At 43.2% G+C, this 20975-nt stretch overlaps 1 protein-coding gene across 7 annotated transcripts in view; it reads left to right on the forward strand.

Annotated features, from left to right (window-relative positions):
• Positions 1–20975, forward strand: part of ZNF475 (zinc finger protein 475) — a 92394-nt gene that overhangs the window by 53822 nt on the left and 17597 nt on the right. For 2 of the 7 annotated variants that reach the window (XM_060177463.1, XM_007527540.2), the window contains exon 2: positions 765–2013. The exons of 1 other annotated variant lie outside the window; for it this stretch is intronic. In XM_060177463.1, coding sequence (XP_060033446.1) covers positions 979–2013 — 1035 coding nt within the window. In that variant the 5' untranslated portion in view covers positions 765–978. Of the gene's footprint in view, positions 1–764; positions 2014–9109; positions 9204–12047; positions 12147–13041; positions 13139–16923; positions 17286–20975 lie in introns of those variants that run through there. 4 more of the 7 variants (XM_060177465.1, XM_060177464.1, XM_007527548.2 and 1 more) reach the window with 4 other exon arrangements.

Here is a 20975-nt window from a genome sequence, read left to right on the forward strand (position 1 = left end):
TAAACTCTTGTAGCTTTTATTCTATCTTTTTAAAGAGAATAATAGACTGCGCTTTTATATAAAGACATTTGGAAAAATATCTATATGTCAAGCAAAACTGTAGCTAAATTATTTAATGTTATTTTAATAAAATTAGTTTCACTTGTAATAGTAAGAGCCAAATTTATTTTATGGGTTGGGGGAAGAGAGCAAAGAACCACTTTGCCACTTCCAGTGTCCTATTTGTTCTTATTTTTCCTGTGTGAAGAAAAGACACACATAAGGGTTTCACACATGCCAGGTATCCACTTCCTCGGTCCAAATATTGGATATATATATATATATTCTGTAGGCTTCATAATTCTATTGAAGGATCTATAACACTAAAAAACTGTTAAAAAATCATAATGGAATAGGAAGAGGCTTTCTTTATATGCCTTATTTGTTTGCTTAATCCAGTTTTCCCATTTCTCAAATTTGTTCTGTGACCTCACCACCATGCTTCTGTTGGTATGCACCATATGTGTCTGTGTTGTGTATCAGCTTCTCTGTGCTACATTTCCTACTGAAACAGTGAAATCGATAAAGGAGATTTTCCTCATACTTATTTCAGCATGTACTGAGCAAATTCTGTGTGCTTATTATAATGTTAGCCAAAGAAGATTCTAGGTAACAGAAAAAATAAAATACTGCTCTCTGTCAACTTATAACCTAAGAGGTGTGTGTGTGTGTGTGTGTGTGTGTGTGTGTGTATAATGACTTCTTGATTTATATTTCCCCCACAGAATTTGGAGGCATCTGAGATTTAATGGGGCCTTTCCAGCATTCCAGACCGCTGCCTGCCATGAAGCTGTGACTCACAGTCTTTGGGTTGAAGGAACTGGCAACAATATTGAACCCCAGGACTGTCAGCCTCCCTAACCTTCATTCTAAGCAGGAGGGCCCCAAATGAGCCTGGCGGGGAATCAGAGAGAGCATTAGAAAAAGCCTTCTTTGTTCATGGAAAGAGGCAAGGCGAGAAAAGTTTCCAACACATTGCAACAGACTTTCCACCGTTCAAAAGAACCCACCTTCCTTATCAACCAAGAGGGTGTGCCCCATGACTCTCCTTCCAGCCTTTGGCCGGAAACTGCCTGTGTGAATGCTGCTGAAAGAAGCACAGTAATCCTTCAGAACAACAGACCTGGAACAGTGACGCTCTCTAAAAGTCCCAGTCGGAGGAGGATGTCAGGAAGCCATCTCAGCCCTCCTGTCATCCCCTCCCGCAGGCCTGGATTTCTGGTGTGCTATATCTGTGGCCGGGAATTTGGGTCCCTGTCCCTGGCCATTCATGAGCCCCAGTGCTTGGAGAAGTGGCACATTGAAAACAGCAAACTGCCCAAGCACCTGAGAAGGCCAGAACCCTCAAAACCCCAGCCCTTGGGTGGTAGTGGGTCCTACAATCTAGAGGCTGTGAATGAGGCAGCCTTCCAGAGTTCCCAGGCTCAGCTGCTGCCCTGTGAGGTCTGCGGCCGCACATTCTTACCAGACCGCCTTCTTGTCCACCAGAGAAGCTGTAGGCCAAAGGGTCAGGCTGCCAGGGCCCCAAACTCCAACAGCCCTGATGACCTTCCTGGCTTCAGGAAAACGGGTGGTGGCATCCCACCCCGACCACGAACTCTCATCTGCTACATTTGTGGCCGGGAATTTGGCACCCTGTCCCTTCCGATTCATGAGCCCCAGTGCCTGGAAAAGTGGAAACTAGAGAATGACCGGCTCCCCAGTGAGCTCCGTCGGCCCCTTCCAAAGAAGCCTCAGCCCTTTCCAACTGGACAGTCCACCCAAGAGGGGCCAAAGCCAGCTCAGCTGGTGCCTTGTCCAAACTGCAACCGGACCTTTGCCCCTGATCGCCTGCTGGTACATCAGAGAAGTTGTAAAGCTCAGCTTAAAGGACCCCAAGCTCAGGATCTGACCATAGGAAGGAAAGGGGATCTGAAAGAGTCCACTCATTCCAAGCAGAAAAAGAGCACAGCAACAGCCACTGACGGTGACAAGGTAATCCGTGCCACATAAGAAGAGTTCGGTGGACCTGGGGGTACCTTCTGCCTCTGAGAAAATGAGAGGAAATTACCCCCAGAATCAGTCACTTCAGTCCTACCATTTCTCTCAGTACAGCCTGTGAAAGCTGACTCTCTGCTGGGTTTCAGGAACTTTCTCTCTTCTGACAAAGTAGACAGAGAAGCCCTTTGGCCCGTTTGGGGTCCTGGTCCTCTCCCATTCTGCTTGCTTAAACAACCAGTGTGTGTATGTGTATGTGCTTAAGGGAGAGATGGAATTCTTCCTTTCCCGACCCTTCATACCAGTGATCTTGGGAGAGTCTGCTCTTTGAAATGAGTCATTCATGCTGTGTCTACATTACAGAGATATCATTCCCATTCCAACAAGCAATATTTATTACTGGGTTATTTTAGTCACCTACCTTAGGAATTTGTTTTTGGCAACACTGGGGGTTATGCTGAGTTTATCTTACTGAAATAGAAACTGTGTCAAGAATCCCAAATGACTTTAGCAATAATTAAACACTGGAGCCCTGGCTGAGACAGACATGCCCTGAAAGTGCAGCCTGCGTGCTGGTATCATGTCTGTGCTCATAGCATGCTGGCACTGAAACAACCAGTGTGTGTATGTGTACATGTACTTGCACATGTATGTGTGGGCCTGGGCCTGGGCCTAGGCAATGCTAACTTCTTTCCACTGCTCTGTCCCTGTGCTTAGATGGAACACCAGGATCTGACATTCCCCAACAACCCCCCCACCCCACACACACGCACACATGCACATATACTTGTGTCACACTAAGGAAGTATGAGGCCTGGTATCCCCACACCTTGTAGTAAAGTGTTGTGACTTTCCTGTGATTTCACCACCAACCAGGATCAGGGAAGGTGGTATCTTGAGGGGGTCTTGGCCGCAGGGCAAGGTGGGTCGTGTTCTTTGTCCTTCTATGAAGTCAGAGGACTGACGTGCTGTCCCATGTCATCATGTCTTGCACACTGTAAAATCATGGGAAGTAGAATGAGATCAGAGACTACTCTGTGGCTTGTTACTGAAATCTCTCACCTACAGGGGGTCTTTAAGTGGACCTTTTCAGGGAAACTGAAGTTACCTGTGTGATCACAAATGATTAAACCAGAGGGCCCTGGGGGAGAGGGAAGATCTTTATTTTTAACCTAAGTTTTCAGATTTATACATTTTTTCAGATATGTATTTATTGTCTGATTTTGGCAAATGCCTGTCCTAATTTCTATCTTTAAAATCAAACAGTTGTGGACTTATTAGCTGAAAAGATTCCAAGACAATGACTCTCCAGCCAAAGAAGAGTCAGACTAACAACAGATGCTGGGCAAGTTTTCTGATGAGCTTTGAAGACAGAACGGCTAGTCTCACCACTGAACGAAAAACCCACACTGTGAAGTGTGGCTTGGGCTTGCAGGCTAGCCTCGTAAACATGATCTGTTTTCCTCATCTTCTGGTTGTTGCTCTGCTTCCAAAAAAAAAAAAATGTGGGGTCTGGACCCAGAGAGCTGAGGAATCTGGGTCTCAGGGCCACCAAGGAGAGACTTGGGTTAGTGCTGTGACTTTCAGGCCTGTTTCCGGAACGTATGCATGCCCTCTCATCATCCTCATTACAGATCTGCGGACAGGGAAGCCTGTGGTCGGAGCTCTGTGCTTGTTGTTGTTACACATACTTTATGCTTCCAAGAGCAGAGCCAACAGGCCAAGCACAGCCTGTTCCCGCTCAGTCATGACTCTTCCAAGGGACCGGCCCAGCACAGCCCCCACCCCCACCCCGGGTTCACAAGAAGACACCTCCTGACTCACTCAGTCATCTGGAGGGGAGAATGTCATGTCACAAGGAGAGGTCAGCTATGACCTTTTACAACTCCAGCACTCAGATTAGAGGGAGGCCGGCAGAACGGGGGCATTCGGAGGATGTGACCATGTGGAAGCACTGTCAGAGCACAGTTGACTTGCTCCCAGGCCTGGAAAGGCACGTGTCAGTGAGAAACTGATACCACCACTGTCAGATGTGTATTGGCCCAACTTGAGACCACACAGGCTCTCGTGGAGGGCAGAGCAAGATCATCCAGCCTAGGGTCCCTTTAGCTGCCAAAATAAAAGCAAGCTTGGGTGAACTGAAAGAGAGAAAACTGGACTTCAGAGTGGAAAAGGTCTTCTGAAGCAGTGAATGGTATTCCTTCCCTAAGGAAGACTTTTGCTGTTCCAGTATATGTTTGTTTGTTGTGTTGTTATTGCTTGTTTCTTTGGCAGGGAACATTGTATGTGTAGTTTTGTTTCTTTGGGTTACAACTGGATCCTATTGTTTTGTTCTTCTCTTGCAGCTCTTAAAGCTTGGACCATGTTGTGAATCGTCTTTGTTTCCATAAAAAACACAGCCCTGTACATTATTAGATTTGAGAGTTTCATCTGCCTGTGACAGGCCAGCTCTTGGCTGGCTGCCTGACACACATTCTTTTCCCCAATTCAGACGCCTGCTTCAACTCCCCTCTTGTCAAGTGCAACAATTTCACTCTTGAGTCCCTCACAAGACTTTCAATCAAGATCAGTGACCTGACCTGATGTCCCTCAGGGGGCTCACTTGGTCTTGTACTGAATTCAGGTGAGAAAAATGATTTTTGAGGCTATGACCGCAGTAGTTGGAAGACTTCTCTCTTTGGTTGCACCCCAAGGATGGTTAAGCAAAGTGAATGACCCTCTGCCTGGACCACTCCTTCAACATAAGCTGGCCTCATTCTCTTCAGACACAGATGTTCCTGCTTCCCTTCAAACAAATCTAAACATAAATACCACCAAGACACATTCCCCTCCAAGACCTTGGTGAGCCTCTGCCTTAGTGCTATTTTGCTTTTAACATCTGTGTGGGCTCAAGTCGACCCATTTCTCATCTAATTCACTGCTTCAGATCTTGTAGGAAAAGTAAGCAGTGTTTGAGACAGACTAGGCCCCTCTGTGTGAAGATCTGTTGAAGAGGTGTGACATCCTGGGATTGTCCCTCTCTCATTCTATAGTGCCACAGCTAGATCACAGCCTCTCTCTTTCCTCAACCAGAAGAAAAGTCTGAATGACTGATAGCCAGTGTGGCAAGTTTTGGTTAGTGGTGTCAATAATTGGAAAGAATTCTTAGGTGTAATATGGAAAACCATAGCATTATTTAAAATTGTAGCACTGCACTGGTCTGATGAAACCCTTGATGTTTGAGTAAGTGGTTCCCTGAGTGATGCTGAAAAATCCAAAAATGGAAGTTGCTGTTGCATCTTCTTTTATTTTATTTTTTTACAGAACACTTGGGAAATACTTTTGCAGTAGGCAGAGTTGTGATGTACCTCGTTCTTTTGTAGTGGAAGGAAGGTGCCTGTCTCCACCACCTGATATAGTGGTTTATTAATGAAGAGAGCGGGCAGACTTAAAAATTAGCCAAGTTTGGGCCAGGCAATGGCACAGCTGGTAGCACACAAGTCACCGTGTGCAATGACCTGGGTTCAAGCCCCTGCTCTCCCCACCTGCAGGGGACAAGCTTTACAAGAGGTGAAGCAGTGCTGCAGGTGTCTTTCTCTCTCACTCACCCTCCTTTGTCTCCCCCTTCCTCCTCAATTTCTCTGTCTCTATCCAATAAATAAATAAATTGGGTTTTTTTTATTTGTTTTAATACTGAATAGAGACAGAGAGAAAGTGAGAGGGGCCCTGGTCCCCTTTGCAGCTGGGGACTGGGGGGCTTGAATCCAGATCTTCACACATGGCAATGTGTGTGCTCAACCAGGAACACCACCGCCTGGCCCTAATTTCTTGCTTTTTTAAAACATTTTTATTTATTTATAAAAGGGAATAGTGATAAGACCATAGGATAAGAAGGGTACAACTCCACACAATTCCCACCACCAGAACTCCGTATCCCATCCCCTCCCCTGATAGCTTTCCTATTCTTTTTTTTTTTTTTAAAATTTTTATTTATTTATTTATTTATTTTTTATTTAAGAAAGGATTAATTAACAAAACCATAGGGTAGGAGGGGTACAACTCCACACAATTCCCACCGCCCAATCTCCATATCCCACCCCCTCCCCCGATAGCTTTCCCATTCTCTATCCCTCTGGGAGCATGGACCCAGGGTCATTGAGGGTTGCAGAAGGTAGAAGGTCTGGCTTCTGTAATTGCTTCCTCGCTGAACATGGGCGTTGACTGGTCGGTCCATACTCCCAGTCTGCCTCTCTCTTTCCCTAGTAGGATGGGTCTCTGGGGAAGCTGAGCTCCAGGACACATTGGTGGTGTCTTCAATCCAGGGAAGTCTGGCCGGCATCCTGATGACACCTGGAACCTGGTGACTGAAAAGAGAGTTAACATACAAAGCCAAACAAATTGTTGAGCAATCATGGACCCAAAGCTTGGAAAAGTGGAGAGGAAGTATTAGGGAGGTACTCACTGCAAACTCTAGTATACTTCTGCTTTCTTACTTTGGTGCCATACTCCAAACTCAGTCAATTTCTGCTTTGTGTTTCTACTTCTTTTTTTTTTTTTACATGCATAACATTCCCCAGATTCCCATTTAGCAATACAACCCCCACTATTTCATTCATCATTTTTCATGGACCTGTATTCTCCCCACCCACCCACCCACCCCAGAGTTTTTTACTTTGGTGTAATACTCCAATTCCATTTCAGGTTCGACTTGTGTTTTCTTTTCTAATCTTGTTTTTCAACTTCGGCCTGAGAGTGAGATCATCCCATATTCATCTTCTTTTAATGGGTTAATAAATTTAGCATTTACATTTAATCTTTAGAAAAAGTTGCTGCATTTTTTTAGGAGTTGATAGTAACTTTTTCTCTAGTGTTAGGCCCTTTCACAGATATTGACAGAGTTAAATACCAAAACAAAACCCCCGTAGAGTTACCTTTTATTAGAAAATGTTTGAGATTATTATTTTTTATTTTGCTTTTACCCCAGGAAATACTGTTCCTAATATCCTATACTACATGGAAAAATCTACCGTTTTCTTAAGGGAAAAATTTCCTATAAAATTGATTCTCAGAATACACTTTTAAAGCTGCTTTTGAGGGCCAGCACACTAATCTACTGGGGGGGGCTCCCGCTTTGTCTAATGAATGTGACCCAGATTTAAGTACTAGGAGCCAGCTTCTTTCTCTATTCCCCTCCCTCCCTCTATCTAAAATATTGACCTGAAGTTCTAGAGCTCCAACACACACACACACACACACACACACACACACACACACACACACACACACACACACACACACACGAGGGGGAGAGAGGGAAAAAGAGAGAGAGAGAGAGAGAGATCTGCTTTGGTATCCTAGACACTCAGTTTTGAGCTATAAATCAAGTCAGACATATCTTTAGCATCTGGTGCTGCCATCTGGTGTTTTAAAAGAATGTCTTCCACACTATAAAAAAAAATTGCCTTTCATTTTGTTACTTCCAAATGTGTTAGTGAAGATGCCTTTATAACACAAACTAATTATTTAGGGTAACAGCTATACTTTGCCAGATGTCATAAATGCTGTTCTGTGGCTAAGAATCTTACCTCTAAAGACAAAATCTCAGTGTCCTAGTCACTATCAGAAAGACTCAAAAGGGCAGGATGGATATCCTCATAATTGACAGTGTGTGTGTGTGTTTATTCTTTAAGAATGATTTGTATTTTATTAGGTAGTATGGAGAACAACTCACTTTTAAAATCAGATTTTATTAATGATTTCATAGTGGCTTATAAAATGATAAGATTACAGAGTCTAGTTCCACACAGCACTCCATCTGAAGTTCTGTGACCCCACCCTCTCAACTCTAACCACTGTAGTTCTCACAAGCTCTTAGAGATAGTTTGTTTACTTTTTCTGTTTTGTTTTTGTTTTGCAAGTTCATGGATTTCAATTTTCTAGATTCCATATATAAGTGAAAGCATCCAGTAAGACAACTCATTTTTAGTACTGTCATCATCTGCACTTTATATACATGACCTCGTTTTAATATCCATATGTTCACCTTGAGGTAGTTTTTCTATACTTTCCATGTAGGGAGACTGAAGTTAAGAAGCTTGCCCAAAGTCACACAGAAGATCTGGCAACAAATTTCAGATGGATGTGAGTCTAATTTCAAAGACACATAGCTGTTCATGTCACTGGAAGAGAGGAGAGAGAAGAGAGAGATAGAGATAGATAGATAGATAGAGAGAGAGAGAGAGAGAGAGAGAGAGAGAGAATATGAGTACCCTCATGTAAGATGCACATGTTAGGTGGGACAAAAAGTAAATAAACTTTTTCATGCAACTGGTAATTATCATCAAAATCTGAACCAAGCACTAAATATATAACCATAAGCTAGATAAGACACAGTAGTCGGTTGAATAGGGGGTTTTATTCTTACAGATGATCTTCTATAAAATAAGTGAAATTTCCCATTGTGATGTGTCTAGTGAGGACAATCACATTCAGGATCCGAGTTAGGAAAGTCTTCCGGTGGGAAGGGACAAGGGACATGAAAGCATGAAAGAACTGACTAAGAGTGAAGAGCTGGGGGTGAGGGAATGACTGGAGAAAGAGACAGCAAGGAGCTGGGCAGTGGCACACATGGTTAAGCGCACACATTACAGGGCTCAAGGACCTGGGTTCAAACTCCTGGTCCTCACCTGTAAGGGGAGAGCTTCATGAATGGTGAAAACAGTGCTGCAGGAATCTCTCTGTCTCACTCCCTTTAAAGTCCTGAAATCTCAACCAACACTCCTAAAAACTTTCATGCTGAGGCACCAGAGGCTTCAGGTTCATTCCCCAGCACCATCATAAGCCAAGGCTGACCACTAAGGCTCTGGTCAGACCAGTCAATCAACAAATAGCCTCCTAGAACCATTTACCTATGTTTTTTCGAACACGAGTGGTTTGGACCTGTTCAGAGAAAATGTTGAGCAGGGTCCTTCTGGGGCCTCTAACTCCAGAGCCATCTTCAGTGGCCCTGGCTCACCTCCTGGGATGTACTGATGTCATGAAGACCAGCCTTGACCTCACAAACACCTTCTGATGATGCAGGCAGCTGGATTACTGATACCTGGATCCTTGTGTCACTTCTTCACTTTCCTTGGTGCCAACCATGCCTGCACACCAGGGCAGGATTCAGGGATCCCACAGCTCTCAGGTGTCCAAAGCACAACTCTAAGGTAACAGGACCAGTTCATTTCTGTTCTGTTGGTTCTGGACATCAGCCCAGTGGGGTCTATGTGTGTATTACATGCGGGGGACTATGGGGGGCATTATAGATTTTATTTTTAACTTGCTTTTTAAAATTAAATTAATGATACATAGAGATAGATGACAGATAGATAGACAGACAGACCAGGGTACTGTTCAGCTTTAGCTTCTGGTGGTGCTAGGGATTGAAAGTGGGGCCTCAGAGTCTCAGACATGAAGTTTTTTTATTTTTATTCTTTTGCATAGCCTTTAAGCTCTCTCCTCAGCCTGGAATGGAAATTTTTAGAGCATCACCAATAAAATAAATGTGCAGCCTCCTAAAACAAATATTTGAGGAGTTGGTGATACAATTCACTTGCATATAACCCAGGCTTGAGACCCCAGCACCATGTGGGAGTAGTGCAGCACAGGGAAAGCTAGAAGGCTGTGGTTTCTCTGTCTCTGTCTTTCTCTCTGTTTGTCTGAAACATTTGACTTAGAACAGCGAAATTCTAGCTGAAAAAAATTATTTTGAAGGATATCATTTTTTTCCCCCAGAAAAGTCAGTCAAATTCTGTGTATATGTGGACAGAGAAACCACAGTAGATAGTTACCTCTTTCAGAACACAAAGACCAATAAATAGATAAATAGGATGTCACTGTATTGAAGTTCCAACATGGGAGTTACTCCTTCTCTAGGAAGAAAAGTAGATTACAACCTCTGTAGAAGACAGGGTCCTGTATTATAAATTCAGAGATTACTTGGATCTAAAGTGAGCACAAGTAGAACAAGCCATTCTCTTACAGATCTTATCTCATGTAAACAATTTCAGATGTCTTCATTAGTTGGTTTCTCTATATCATTCCCATCTCCCTGCATTCACATTGTCCGCTGACAGCTGTTAGTGAATGTTTATGCAATGACTCAGTGGATGGACAGAATTCTTAGAAATCCAAGTTCCATGATCACCCAGTAAAAGGTCTCCACAAATTCTTAGAACTCCACCAAAGTCCATTCAGCATCATCTGATGGGGTTTTTACTGAAATGGAGGTGACTGTCCTGGGGACATTGTCTTGCTAGCAATGTGAGACCCCAGTACAGTTTCATGAACTGGCAACATGAAGTTACCCTGGGAACTTTCCCTGATTTCCCTTTGTGATGTGCACTTCATATTATTATTATCATTTTTATTGGTGAATATTCTTATTAGTGATTTAATAGTGATCCACAAGATTGTGGGATGAGAGGGGTAAAATGCCAAACAATTTCTACCATCAGAATTCTGTATCCCATCCCCTCTAGTGGAAGTTTCCCTATTCTTTATCCCTTTGGGAGTATGGACCAAAGATCTTTATGGGGAGCAGAAGGTGGGAGGTCTGGCTTCTGCAATTGTTTCTCTACTGGACATGGATGTTGACAGGTTGATCCATACACCCACCCCCCAGCCTATTTCTCTCTTTCCCTAGTTGGGTAGGGCTCTGGGAAGGTAAGGTTTTCAGGACACACTGGTGAGATCGACTTCCCAGGGAAGTCAGGGTTGGCGTCATGGTAGAATATGCAATTTGGTGCAAGTTGAGACCAACAGGGATACAGAGGTTACACAGGCTCCTGTGCTAAATATGAAATAGCCATAGGCCCTAGGTCATGCAGTTTATAGTTAATGGTATTTATATACTTCCCCCATAATTGGGAGCTACTCTCTGCCCTGATCCAACTTTCTAATCCTATTTCCAACTCTGAAACCATCTTCTCAGACAATACTTTCAGCCCACGTGTCAGGCTCAGGCAAAAATTAGTAGTCATGGGCTGCTTTAAATATGCCTGAAATAAACTTCCTAGCTTCTTCCAACATATAGACCCCAAATCTCATCTGCTTTATTTTTACTTTTAGGTTCCTGATTATTAAACAGTTTATTCTGCTTTATGTATTATTATCATTTTAAAAAATATTTATTTTATTTATTCCCTTTTGTTGCCCTTTTTTTTAAAAATTGTTGTAGTTATTATTGTTGTCGTCTTTGTTGGATAGGACAGAGAGAAATGGAAAGATGAGGGGAAGACAGAGGGGGAGAGAACATCTGCAGACCTGCTTCACCACCTGTGGGGAGCCAGGGCTCAAAACAGGGTCCTTGCGCCAGTCCTTGCGCTTTGCACCATGTGCGCTTAAACCATTGTGCTACAGCCTAACTCCAATTATTATCATTTTTATTGGGATGGGGAGGTTAATGGTTTGCATTGTAGTCATTGACACACGGATACAATTTCTTAACTCCCTTTGAAATTTCTCTGTAGAATATTCTCACCCACAACCTAGGTCTTTTGACATCCTTATGCACAGGACTCCAATGTTCTTTTATCCCCCTCTTCACACTCCTTCCCCAGAGTCCTTTTCTTCGACGCAATAAACATGCCAGTCCAAGTTTTACTTTGACTTTACCTTTTTCTTACATGAAGGTGTATTTGCCTCCATGAGGCCTTCTTACACATAATGAAATAAAGTTTTACAAACTGGAGAATCCAAGAACTCAATTAGTTTCTGATATTCTTTCCATATATATATGTAATTTTATTAGTGATTTAATATTGATATACAAAGTTACATTTTAATAGGGGTATAAATCCACTTCATTCCCACCACCAGGGTTCTGGATCTTCAGTCACCCCACTGTAAGCCACCACATGGACCAGCCATCATCTCTGTAACTGTCTGTCTGCATTTCGACATAATTGCCCCATTTTTCTTCCTGATCCAATCCTCTCTTCCCCTCTGCGCCACTCATGACAGCATTAATATCTCCATATGTAGTTCTCCTTTCCCTCCTCTCTCTCTAGGTGCTGATAAACCTGGAGTCAGTGCCCTCTTATCTTCTTCCTTTTGTCACTCTCCCCTGCTAGAAGTATGGATCAAGGTGGTTTTTGGGGGTGTAGAAGGTAGGATTTCTGGCTTCTGTAATTGCTTCTCTGTTGAACATGGGCATTGACAGGTTGATCCATATCCCCAGCGTGTTTCTATTTTTCCCCACTGGGCCAGAGCTTTGGAGAGGCTAGGTTCTAGGACACACTGGTTAGGTCCTCTTCTCAGAGGAGTCAGGATGGTATCCGGGTAGGATCTGTAAATTGGTGTCTGGAAGGTGGCAGGGTATAAATTGAGATAAAGTGGTTAATGAATAGGAACCAAAAAATAGGGATAGAGCAGTTGAAATAGGGATCTTAGGGTAGAAGAAAGCTAGAAAGTCCATCTTATGAATTTTGCGGGGGGCACACAGTTATGATAGTTTTGCTCGAGTATGATAGCTAGCCTGAAATTGGACATATTGTCTGAGAAAATGGTGTCAGAGTAGAGGAAAGGACTAGAAAGTTGGAGTAGGGGAGTGAGTAGCTCCCATTCTTGAAGATACTATACAACTGGACACAATTAACAATACAAATGGATACAATTAACTATTTATAACCATCCACCCAATTCAGGGTATGTATAAATGATTTTCTTTCTCTGAAGACCAGCTGTGTTGTCCTGCACCTGTCTTTAAAATGCCCAAGCCATTCCCACATCCTAGTCTACCATTGTCTAAACAGACCAGGTGAAAACACAAAGGGATCACAGACTCCCACCAAAAATGCTTGGAATTTTAGGCAGCTGAAAGAAAGCAAAAAGAAGAATGAAGCGTTCTATAACTCTGGGTAAGGGGGCGGGGGAAGAAACTGTGTCCTAGGGTAAAAAGCATTTTGGCCAATCAAGGATGATACTCTTACCTTTTATTACTTATGTTATTCTTTACTTTTCATCATTGCTGTTACCTCATCTTTCTTGACCCAACTTTTCCAGATAGAGCAGCAAGAGACATCACAGCACTGAAGTTTCCCCCAGTGCCATGGGAAGTGGGGCTTCAAACCCACGCATGATAAAGCTGGTGCCTTCCCAAGTAAGCTATCTCCATGGTCCAACGTGACAGTCTTTATTTAGTTATGATGTAATAGTGATGTACAAGACTATAACATACATCACAAGATTATAATCACATTAACTAAAACTTAAAAGATAATAAAAGTGTAGTTCCACACCCACCATCAAAATTCTGCTCTCCCCACACCAATAATCACCATAATTCTCCCAAAGTCATGGAGTCAGGAAATGATACTTTTTTTTTTAGGTAAGATCTTTTTTTAAAAAAATTTATTTATTTAAGAAAGGTGACATTAACAAAATCATAGGATGGGGGGTACAACTCCACACAATTCCCACCACCCTATCTCCATATCCCATCCCTTCTCCAATAGCTTTCCCATTCTCTATCCCTCTGGGAGCATGGACCCATTGTCGTTGTGGGTTGCAGAAGGTGGGAGGTCTGGCTTCTATAATTGCTTCCCCGCTGAACATGGGCATTGAAATGATACTTTTTTTGCAAGTTTGTGGGTTTCAGTTTTCTGTATTCCACAAATGAGTGGAAACATTCGGTAGTCATCTTTTACCTCCTTACTTACTTCACTAAGCATAATCACAAAGAGATAACCTTTTAAATATTTATTTATGTATTTCTGTATGTATTTATTTATACTGTCATCATGGTCATAGATTGGGCTCAGTGCCTGCACTTCCAGTCCTATGTTCCTGACAGCCTTTCCCCTACCCCTTTTATTTTATTTAATAGGATGGAGAGGAATTGAGAGGGGGAGAAACAGAAGACGAGAAAAAGAGACACCTAGAGGCAGGATGCTCTGGTTGGAGCACACATGTTACAATACACAAAGGCTTGGTTTTGAGCACCTGGTCCCATACCTGCAGGGGGAAAACTTTGCAAGTGATGAAGCAGTGTTTCGGGTTTCTCTGTCTTTCTTCCTCTCTATCAGCCTCTTGCCTCTCAATTTCTGGCTGTCTAACAAATAAATAAAGATGATTAAAAAATAAAAGAAACACTTGCAACCCTGCTTTACCTCTCATGAAGCCCTTCTCTCCACTTCCTTCATAGGTGGGAACAGGGACTTGAAGTCTAATCCTTACACATGTTAATGTTTAATGCTAAGTCAGGTGTGCCACCACCCACCCCTAAATGGATTCTAAATCTTCTCTCTTACTTCTTCCCTGTGATTTGGGGGCCCTTTGGCACATGGAATGAACAAATAAGTCATTGAAACTTATCCAACTTCCACGTTCCTGATCTAATGATATCTTTTCTTTCTCCTACTGCTATGAACTGAAAAAAAAAAACAACATACAAACAAAACAAAAACTGAGTGGCTGTCTCAATTCACGTGTTTTTCCAGTCTTGCCCCACATTGTTTCTTTGTTGCTTCACTTTATCCTGTGACCTGGAAGCCATCAGCTCACAAGGGCAGTCCTGGAGCAAAACTGAAGAGCACAGTGTCCCTGGGACAGTGTCCATATTCCTCCAGAAGAGCTATTCCTGACCCAGATCACTGATAACTCTAATCAAACACCTCACCTTCCAACCAATAGGCTTTTCAAAAGATCAGTGGTGAGCTGAAGCAGTATTATGTCAATGTTTAAAGAAAAGAAAAATTTTCAGCCAGGAAAACATACTCCATTTCTGGGAAAATTTTAATTGTAAATTTATTTTTTCCCCTGTGTTTCTCCAGTCTTGTATCTCTGGGAAGAGGAATCATTAAGCTAGGAAAATGTCAAGCATATATTCAACATGTCAATAGGATTTTAAAATCTGGGATACTACTTAACTTCATTTTACAAATGAATGGCCATGCCTTTCTTGTAGAAAAGAGTAAAAGAAAATTCTAAAACATAAATAATGGACTCTCTAATATTTGGCTAATAAACAGGCTGGATTGGAAAATTCCTTCACTTTACGTGGCATCCAGTGACTTCCAAAAACAATTTAATCTTTAAGCAACGATCCTTCCAGATGTGACATTGGGGCAGTTGCTTGAACACACCAGAAAGTGAATGTAAAATAGCAGTTTCTGGACTGGATGATCCAACTCAGCAATAGTTGAGATCTGAGATTGGCTGAGGTTGTGACTCCTATATATTAAAATGCTATTTATACTTTGTCTGCATGCCTGGGGAGAATGGAAACTTAATTATACACATTTAATCTCAGTCAAGTGGGTTAAAGTTGTGTTTTTAAATAGCTTCAGGCATGATTCTGACTTTGGGAACCCGAGACTTTAGTGACCTGCCATCTAATTCTGATCTCCTTTTCTCTCAATACCTTCTACTCTGCTCTGACCACCTGCCAATGAAATTGGGAAGGGGCTGGGAGAATGTAGTCAAGTGCTTCATTCAAAAGTCTTTCTTGCTGGACTCTGCATTTTGAGTGAGTGTTTGGGGAAGGGGCAGTCTTCAACCTAGAGGGGTGAGCTGTTGAGCTAGTCAAGAGAGGAGACATTGGAATTCCACAGGTTTCTCTCCAGTCCTACCCAAAGATACCCCAGGCAGAACCTGATGACTGACTGACTTCTAAATGACCTTGCAATATTTCTAGAGGCAGCTGGAATCAAACAGACCCAGTATCTAGTCATAGTTGCCCACTGAATCACTTATCATTAAGCAAATGACTTTCCCTTGTCTCAGTTTCCTCAGTGTGAGAGCTGGAATAAGAGGATAGGCTGCAAGGGGATATGAGAAGGTGCTTGACAGTATAATGAATCAAAAACCACTTATTATCTGTTGTGCACCTCTGCTTCCTGGCTTATAAACTGGTAATATGTGCCATGCCTACAAGATCATTAGGAAAACTGCTGGGATAGCCTGAGGGTGCTTCTTCCTGAGCAAGTGCTCTGTGGATTAGAGAGGCTGCTGTGTGGGAGAGGGATCAGGAGCTCGTGCTGGGCTAGCGTCACAGGAGAGAGACTCTAGCTGGAAGGCAATTCCAAGTGTGTTAAATCAGAAGAGCAGCTGTATTTATACTCACCAAGTAGAGTGGAAACAGGATGTGAGGTAGAGAGGGTGGAGTGAAAAGAGAGTGGTGGAAAAACAGGGTGTGACTAGGAGAGGGGGCAGAGCAAAAAGAGAATGCACCAGTGGGGATTAAACCAATGCCCTGCAGGTAACAGTGGTTATGTAAATAGACCACAGTGTTTAAGTAAGGGGAAGCTGGCGTACTGCCCAACAGAAAACTACTGAGATGAAGCATGGGGGGTGCTTAATACAGAGTCAAGCACTCAGTCCTTGGTAATTGTTAGCTATGTTTTGGTCAGATATTTTCAAGTATATTTGAATATATGTGAGTGTGTGTGTGTGTGTGTGTGTGCGCGCGTGCACGTGCATAATACAGAGAAAACATGAGAGAGAGAGAGAGAGAGAGAGATTGAGAGAGGGAATGGCTAGAGCACCGTTTAGTTCAGGTAATGGTATATGGTAGAGTTGGTGATTGAACCCAGGACCTCAGAGTCCCAGGCATGAAAGTCTTTTTTGGCAGAACCATTATGCTGTGTGCCCAGGCCTGGTCAGATATTTTCAATATTGTAACGTACCCGAGGATTTCTTTGAGAAATCCAGAAGGAGGAGGACTGCTTTTCTCTTTTCTTTCTCCCTCCAAGCTCTCTGAGTCCCGTGATAGGCCCTGCATACCAACCACAGACATCTCAATTATTTGGCCTAATGGATAGGATCAGGAGTGTGGAAAATCTGAAACAGCTGCAAAGGCCAGGTCCTTTATGCTGTGCTGTGTCATGTGGAAGGAGGTTCGGCTAGCTGATGCAACGCCACCTTCCAGACAGCCACACAGCATTCTCATTCCCTCAGAGCCTGGCAGGCCAGGCCCTAGTTTTGGCAGCTGACTAGGGCCAAAAATCCCACCCATAAATACACGATGAACCTTGAGGACTGCCAGCATGTGGTCTTGGAACCCAGCCTCTCCCCTTAATGTGGGAGCTTCTCTGCCCACATTGAGGTTTCAAGCCTTCTGTCAGGTTCTGCAGAACTTCAAAGACAGCAGGGAAATTTCAGTGTGACAATCTCCAAGGCACATTTCTTCCCCCTAAAATACTGTTCTTACAACCTGGCAAGCATTTTGAATTTTATGGAGATTCAGTCCTTTGAATCAAAGTACTGGCTCTGCAGGAGAGTCCAGCTGAAATGTCAAGATTCCCTAGGTGAGTGACAAACCTTTTCAAATCTCTGGCATGTTAATGCCAATAAACCAAGAGTTCCGCTGCTTACTAGCTCTTTTCTCATAAACTGCGGGATATGTGGGAAGAGAGGGTGAGAAAATGAACTGTTCAGTCACAAGTTCCAGTGTTTTCAAGGTCTAGCCTGACTACACTATAGGTAGTGGTCTGTGGTAGCCTGAAAATGTAGATTACACCAGCCAGGAAGGTGCCTCACCTCCTAAAGCAAGTCCTGTACATGTGTGAGACCCTGGGTTTGATTGCTGGCACTGGAGAAGATGGAGCAGTGCTCTAGTCTCTCTCTTTCTCTTGATTATAAAATAACTAAGTGGGCTGGTGAAACAGCTCCTTAGATAGTATGCTGATTTTTCCATGTCCATAACCCTAGTTTGAGCCTCACTGTTTTGAAGGAAGCTTCGGTGCTGTGATTCTCTCTCTCTCTCTCTCTCTCTCTCTCTTTTTCTTTGAAAAAGAATCACTCTGGTATGTATGGTGGAGCCCCAGAGATGACCATAAGTAAATAAATAAATAACTGAATAAACAAGTCTAAGTGAGGGCTGAGGAGATAGTATGATGGTTATACTAAAAGACTTTTGGGAGTTGGGTGATAGCAATGCAGGTTAAGTGCGCATGGAGCAAAACACAAGGACTGGTAAGGATCTTGGTTCAAGGCCCCACCTCTCCACCTGTAGGGGAGTCACTTCACAGGTGGTGAAGCAGGTCTGCAGGTGTCTATCATTCTTTCCCCCTCTCTGTCTTCCCCTCCTCCCTTTATTTCTCTCTGTCCTATCTAGCAACGACATCAGTAACAATAATGACAAATAACAAGGGGAAAAATAAAAAAAATTAAAAGAAGTCACATTTCAAACTTTCAAGAACATGGTGCTACACAAAAGAACAACACCTGCCTGTTACCTACAAAGGCTATTGGGCCGTCTATTCATACCTGGAGATTGAGGGTCTGAAACTGAAAGTGAGCAGTGGTTGGGGTTGGGTTAGGGCTAGGGAGAGATAACCTGGCTTGAGAGGCAGTTCAGCAGACAGCCTGAGTCACGAGGGGGAGACATCTGTAGATGCTGAAGAGATGCACAGAGCTGTGGACAGGTGCCAAGGACACTTTGTACCTGAGCCCCATGTAACTACCCCCCCCCCCCCGCCCTGCCAGTCCCTCTTGGTCCCCTGTGGGAGCCAGCAGAACAATGAGACCATGTTTGTGAGTGCCTTGCCATATCAGAGAGCCAAACTTTATAAGAATTTTATAGAATCATGATGATTTCAGGATCCTAGATGGGTTCTGCCTCTGGAGAACAGTTTGCAGAATGGATTGCTCTGAGTTCAAGCATGTCAGCGGACAGTGGAGTCAAGAAAATGCTTCCTTCAGGATGGGGAAAACAGCTCACTTGGATAGTGTGCTGCTCTGCCAAGTGCACCACCCAGATTTGAACCGGACCCCCCCAGCACACTGATTGAAGGTTTTGTTGCTGTGATCTCTCTCTGTGTGTCTCTGTATAACTGAAAACATCATCTTGTAGCAGTAAAACTTTGGTGATGACAAGAAAGGAGGATGAAGAGGAGATGGAGGAGGAGGAGAAAGAAAAGAAATGAGGGAGCCAGGTAGTTAGCATAATGGTTACACAAAAAGCCTTTTATGTCTAAGACACCCAAGCTCCCAGGTTCAATCTCTGTTCACCACCAGAAAATGGTCTCTCTATCTTATTAACAAAATAAAATATTTTAGGGCTGGGTGGTAGCACACCAAGTTGAGTGCACATGTTACAATGCCCATCAACCAGAGTTCAAGCCCCTAGTTACCACCTTCAGGGGGAAACTTTGCCAAGTGGTGAAGGAGGGCTACAGGTGTCACTCTATCTTCTTTCCCTCTCAGTCTCCCCCTTTCCTCTTTATTTCTCTTTGTCTCTGTCAAATAAGTGAGAAAAATGTTTGCTCCATTCACCAGGGTCTTTTCTCACCTAGACTGGGTGTTAGCCTAGTTTCAGAAGAAATAGGCTTTGTGCATGCTAGGTAGATAGCTGTCTGATTGGCTTAGTGCCCTGGAGAAAGAGCTTGGGGAAAAGTAAAGCATTTTCTCAAATAGAATTGGAAAGTCAGGGATGGCTGTTTATACTGGTGGGGCCAGTCCAGCATGTAGCACAGCACCTAGAACATTGCTTGTGATCAGAAAATACTTCTGGGCTGGGAGATAGCTTACCATAGCTTACCTGCTTGGGCAGTGGGCCTTACCATGTGCAAAGGCCTGGGTTTAAGTCTGGGAACACAAAAACACCAGGGAATGTCCATAGGCAGTAGAGCCATACTATGGTATCTTCTCCCACTCTGTATTTCTGTCTCTCCTCCTCTCTTTCAGTCTACTCCTTTTTAAAGTTTTAAAAGTATCTTTATTCATTTATTGGGAAGATAGGGAGAGAGACAGACACTTGGAGCATTGCTTCACCACTTGTTTAGCTTCCTCCTGCAGGTAGAGACTGGGGATCTGAACCTGGGTCTTTGCACATTGTAACATGTACTCAACCAGGTATGTCACCACCTGGCCTATTTTTTTTTTTTTTTGCCTCCAGGATTATTGCTGGGACTTGGCGCCTGAACTATGAATCCACTGCTCCTGGAGGTTATTTTTCCCATTTTTGTTGCCCTTGATATTGTTACTGTTATAGCTGTTGTTGTTGGATAGGACAGAGAGAAATTGAGAGAGGAAGGGAAGACACAGAGGGGGAGAGAAAGATAGACACTTACAAACCTGCTTCACCACTTGTGAAACGTCCCTCCTGCATGTGGGGAGCCAGGGGCTTGAACCAGGAACCTTTCGCCAGTCCTTGAGTTTCGCACCATGTGTGCTTAACCCACTGTGCTACTACTGGCCTGTCTATTTCTATATAAAGAGAAAATAATACAAAGTCATAGGCTTTGAGGGCTGTGATGCATGTGGGAGTATTCTATTGAAAGGCATCTTATCAAAATTTGCTCAAAGTCATGGTTCAAGCCAAGGCTGGCCATGACCCTTAAGGACAGTTACTACTTGCCTCTTTGTTTCCTCCTTCCTCTTTGACTTCTTGGATAATGAACATTCCCAAATGAATATGGGGTATGTGGCTGTTTTGAAGCAAGGATGTTATGATGCAGCTAAAAAAAAAAAACTCCTTTATATTCCCATGCTTACTGGTAATGTGCAAAATATGTTGTTTAGATGAAAGAGCCAGGCATCTCATTTGTATACATACTTGGTAATAAAAAAGACATCTTTTACATTTTGATATGGCTGTGTTGGCACAGCCCCCTAAAATAGCTTCCTCAAAATAAATAAATAAATAATAAAAAATAAAAAAATAAGCCAACTACCTCAGTGAGAGCATATCAATCCAGCAAACAACTGCTTTCCAACAGAGATCTCAGCAGGCTTCCTCTGTTCCTTCATGACAGGAAGATTTAATTGTCTTTCCTTGTTGGGCAGTATGCCAGCTTCCCCCTGCTTAACCCTGTGGTCTATTTACATAATCACTGTTTTACCTGAGAACCACTCTGCCTGCAGGGTACTGGTTTAATCCCACTGGTTCGCACTCTCTTTTTGCTCCACCCCCTCTCCTAGTCACACCCTGTTTTCCACCACTAGTGTGCACTCTCTTTTCATTCCACCTTCTCTACGTCACATCCTGCTTTCCA

The sequence above is a fragment of the Erinaceus europaeus genome, chromosome 2 (assembly GCF_950295315.1).
Source record: "Erinaceus europaeus chromosome 2, mEriEur2.1, whole genome shotgun sequence".
NCBI lineage: Eukaryota > Metazoa > Chordata > Mammalia > Eulipotyphla > Erinaceidae > Erinaceus > Erinaceus europaeus.